The sequence below is a fragment of the Empidonax traillii genome, unplaced genomic scaffold, assembly GCF_003031625.1.
Source record: "Empidonax traillii isolate 1590-97213 ecotype Southwest subspecies unplaced genomic scaffold, ASM303162v1 scaffold3874:size19131, whole genome shotgun sequence".
NCBI classification, from domain to species: Eukaryota; Metazoa; Chordata; class Aves; order Passeriformes; family Tyrannidae; genus Empidonax; species Empidonax traillii.
Genome location: NW_020959067.1, coordinates 8,445 through 11,760, shown reverse-complemented (window position 1 = coordinate 11,760; position 3,316 = coordinate 8,445). Strand labels below are relative to the sequence as shown.

The following is a 3,316-nucleotide window of genomic DNA, read 5'->3' as shown; positions in this document are numbered from 1 at the left end:
TGGGGGGCATGGGAGGGGGGGACACAGGAGGGGAGGGCACTCTCAGAGGTGGGGGCATCTTAGGGAGGGGGAGGGAGCTCTGAGGGGGCACCCAGGGGGTTGAGGGGGGGGCACATGGGGAGTCTGGGCTGGGGCCAGCCCTGGCAGACTGGAGGGGAGGGGGGCACGTAGGGGGAACCCCAACGGGGGGGCACAGTCTCAGAGGGGCGCAAGGGCACACGGGGGGGGGTGGGTGGGTGGGATGTGGTCGTGCAGGGGTGTTGCTCACCCAGCTGGGGGTCAGGAACCCGCTGCCCCCCCCCCCATGGCCCCTCTTTTGCCTCCCCTGTGCCCCCTTGCGTTGCTCCCCCCCAGCTGAACGGCGGCATCGGCATCATCCACCACAACTGCACCCCCGAGTTCCAGGCCAGTGAGGTGCGGAAGGTGAAGGTAAGGGAGGGGTCCCCCACCCCATGACATCCCCCTCGGACCCCCCTGAGCCCCCACCATGTCCCAGTCCCCGAGGAAGCTGCCACCGGTGACCGGCAAAGATGAGCTGGTGGCCGTCACCGCCCCTATCCTCAGGGTCCTCCCTTGTCCCCCTGTTCCTGGGGGTCCCCCTGGTGACCCTCCCCTCGTGCCCATAGCGGTTCGAGCAGGGGTTCATCACGGAGCCGCTGGTGATGAGCCCGACGCACACCGTGGGGGACGTGTGGGACGCCAAGGCCCGGCTCGGCTTCTCGGGGGTCCCTGTCACCCACTCAGGCCGGCTGGGGGGGCGGCTCGAGGGCATCGTCACCTCCCGGGACATCGACTTCCTGCGGGAGCGCGACAGGGGCACCCCCCTGGCTGAGGTGTGCGGGGGCAGGGGGAGGGACAGAGGGACAGGGAGGGACAGCGATGTGGCGGGTGGGGCAGGTGTGGGGCAGTGGGATGGGAAGGGTCGAAGGACGGTGGGATGAGGGGCAGGGATGGAGAAGGGGGTCAGAGGACGGTGGGATGTGGGGCAGGGGGGCTGCCCGCAGTGGCCCCAGGTCCCCTGGTGCCGGTGACAGTGACACTGCTGTTGAGGGTGACAATGCCCGTGCCAGTGACTGTGTCTGTGGCAGTGACAGCAGCAGTGCCAGTCCCCACGACAGCGGCAACGAAAATGACAGTGCCAGTGACACACAGTGACAGTTCCTGTGACAGTGCTGGTGGCAGTGCCAGTGTCAGGGACAATGACAGTGCTGGTGACAGTGCTGGTGCTAGTACCTGTACGGGGGACAGTGCCAGTGACAGACAGTGTCAGTACTAGTGCTGATACCAGTGCCAGTGCCCATGAGAGTGACAGTGTCCATGACAGTGACAGTGTCAGTGACAGTGACATGCAGGTTCCTGTGTTCCCAGGTGATGACCAAGCGCAGGGACCTGGTGGTGGCCCCGGCTGGTGTCACCCTGAAAGAGGCCAATGAGATCCTGCAGCGCAGCAAGAAGGGTGAGGGGGTCGGACACCTGTCACCCCCCCTGGGGTCACACCTGTCACCCTGGGCACCCCGTGTGGGGCACCCCGTGTGGTGACCCTGTCCCTGTCCCCACAGGGAAGCTGCCGATTGTGAACAGCCGGGACGAGCTGGTGGCCCTCATGGCCCGCACGGACCTGAAGAAGAACCGGGAGCACCCGGCGGCCTCCAAGGATGGGCGGAAGCAGCTCCGGGTTGGAGCCGCCATCGGCACCCGCGAGGACGACAAATACCGGCTGGACCTGCTCGTGCAGGCGGGGGCCGACCTCGTGGTGCTGGTGGGTGCATCCCAAAACGGGGAGGGACACCCCAAAATAGGGGGGACCCCAAAAATGGACGGGTCTGGAAATAGGGAACCCCAAAACCAGGGGTGCTGGAGGGATCGGGATGGGGACAGGGAGGGGGCTGGTGCTGCTTGTGCAGTCAGGGGACGACCTCATTGTGCTGGTGGGTGTGGGGGGACCCCAAAAACTGGTGGACCCCAAAAACTTAGGAGGGATAGAGGGGATGGGGATGGAGGGATGGGGATGGAGATGGAGCTGCTGGTGCTGACAGGGACCAGCCTGGTGGTGCTGGTGGGTGTGGCAGGGCACCCTAAAAACGGGGAGGACTGGGGCAGCTGGGGAGTTTTAGGGGATACCCCTAAATCGTGGGAGATGACTGGGGTTCCCCCCCACCTGGGAGTGGGCACCCCTCCTGCTCACTGTGTGCCCCAACCTGCTGCTCCCCACTTCACCCCCAACCCCTGTACCCCAAATCTGTCCCCCCCACCCCCAGGACTCTTCGCAGGGGAACTCACGGTACCAGCTCAGCATGATCCGCTACATCAAGGCCAAGTACCCCGAGCTGCAGGTCGTGGGGGGCAACGGTGAGACCCCAAAACGGGAGGGGGGCACCCTGGGCTGCAGGTCATGGGGGGGCAACAGCGAGCAGGGGAAATAGTGGAAACCCCAAAATGGAGGTGGGGGAAATGGGGGCAGGATTTGAGGTGCCTTGAGCAGGATTTGGGGATGGTGGAGCAGCATTTGGAGTATCCCCCCTGCCCTCCCTGTGGTGGGACAGGATTTGGGATGCCCTGGGCAGCGTTGGGGTGCAGGGTGCCCCCCTGCAGTGGTGAGGCAGGTTTTGGGGGGGTCCTAGGGCAGGATTTGGGGTGCTATTTTTGGGGTTCCCCCCAGTGGTGACGGCGGCCCAGGCCAAGAACCTGATTGACGCGGGGGTGGACGCGCTGCGGGTGGGGATGGGCAGCGGCTCCATCTGCATCACCCAGGAAGGTGGGTGACACCAGCCCGGGACCCCCCCATGACCTCCCTTGAGCCCCCTCCCGACTCCCCTGGATTCCCCTTGATCCTTGGATACCCCAAACCCCCCAGGACTCCCTGGGAACCCCAGACTTCCCACCCCCCCCCACATGGCACTGGGACCCCCTGACCCACTCTGACACCCCAGAACACCTCCAGGACACCCTGGGAACCCCCAGCCCCCCAGGGTGGTACTGGGACCCCCTGACCTCCTGACATGACACAGGGACCCCTCAGCACACACCCCCCACCTTGCGGTGTCCCTGTCCCTTCTGGTATGTCCCCGTCCCTCGTGTGCCCCTGTTCCCGCTGTCCCTGTGGCCCTGACGGTGTCCCCCTCCCCAGTGCTGGCGTGTGGCCGCGCCCAGGCCACGGCCGTGTACCGGGTGGCCGAGTACGCGCGGCGCTTCGGCGTCCCCGTCATCGCCGACGGCGGCATCCGCAGCCCCGGGCACGCCGTCAAGGCCCTGGCACTGGGGGCCTCCACCGGTGAGGGGGCACGGGGGGGGCAAAGGGGAGGAGCCAGTGGGGCAA

General features: G+C 66.4%; 1 protein-coding gene across 1 annotated transcript in view; it reads left to right on the top strand.

Annotated features, from left to right (window-relative positions):
- Positions 1-354: 354 nt before the first annotated feature.
- LOC114072754 (inosine-5'-monophosphate dehydrogenase 1a-like) overlaps positions 355-3,316 on the top strand; it is a gene marked incomplete at both ends in the record, with an annotated part of 11,236 nt that continues 8,274 nt past the window's right edge. The window contains 7 exons of the mRNA XM_027910611.1: positions 355-429; positions 627-833; positions 1,369-1,456; positions 1,560-1,759; positions 2,259-2,349; positions 2,660-2,755; positions 3,128-3,271. Of these exons, the coding sequence (XP_027766412.1) occupies positions 355-429; positions 627-833; positions 1,369-1,456; positions 1,560-1,759; positions 2,259-2,349; positions 2,660-2,755; positions 3,128-3,271 (901 nt within the window). The remainder of the gene's footprint in view (positions 430-626; positions 834-1,368; positions 1,457-1,559; positions 1,760-2,258; positions 2,350-2,659; positions 2,756-3,127; positions 3,272-3,316) is intronic.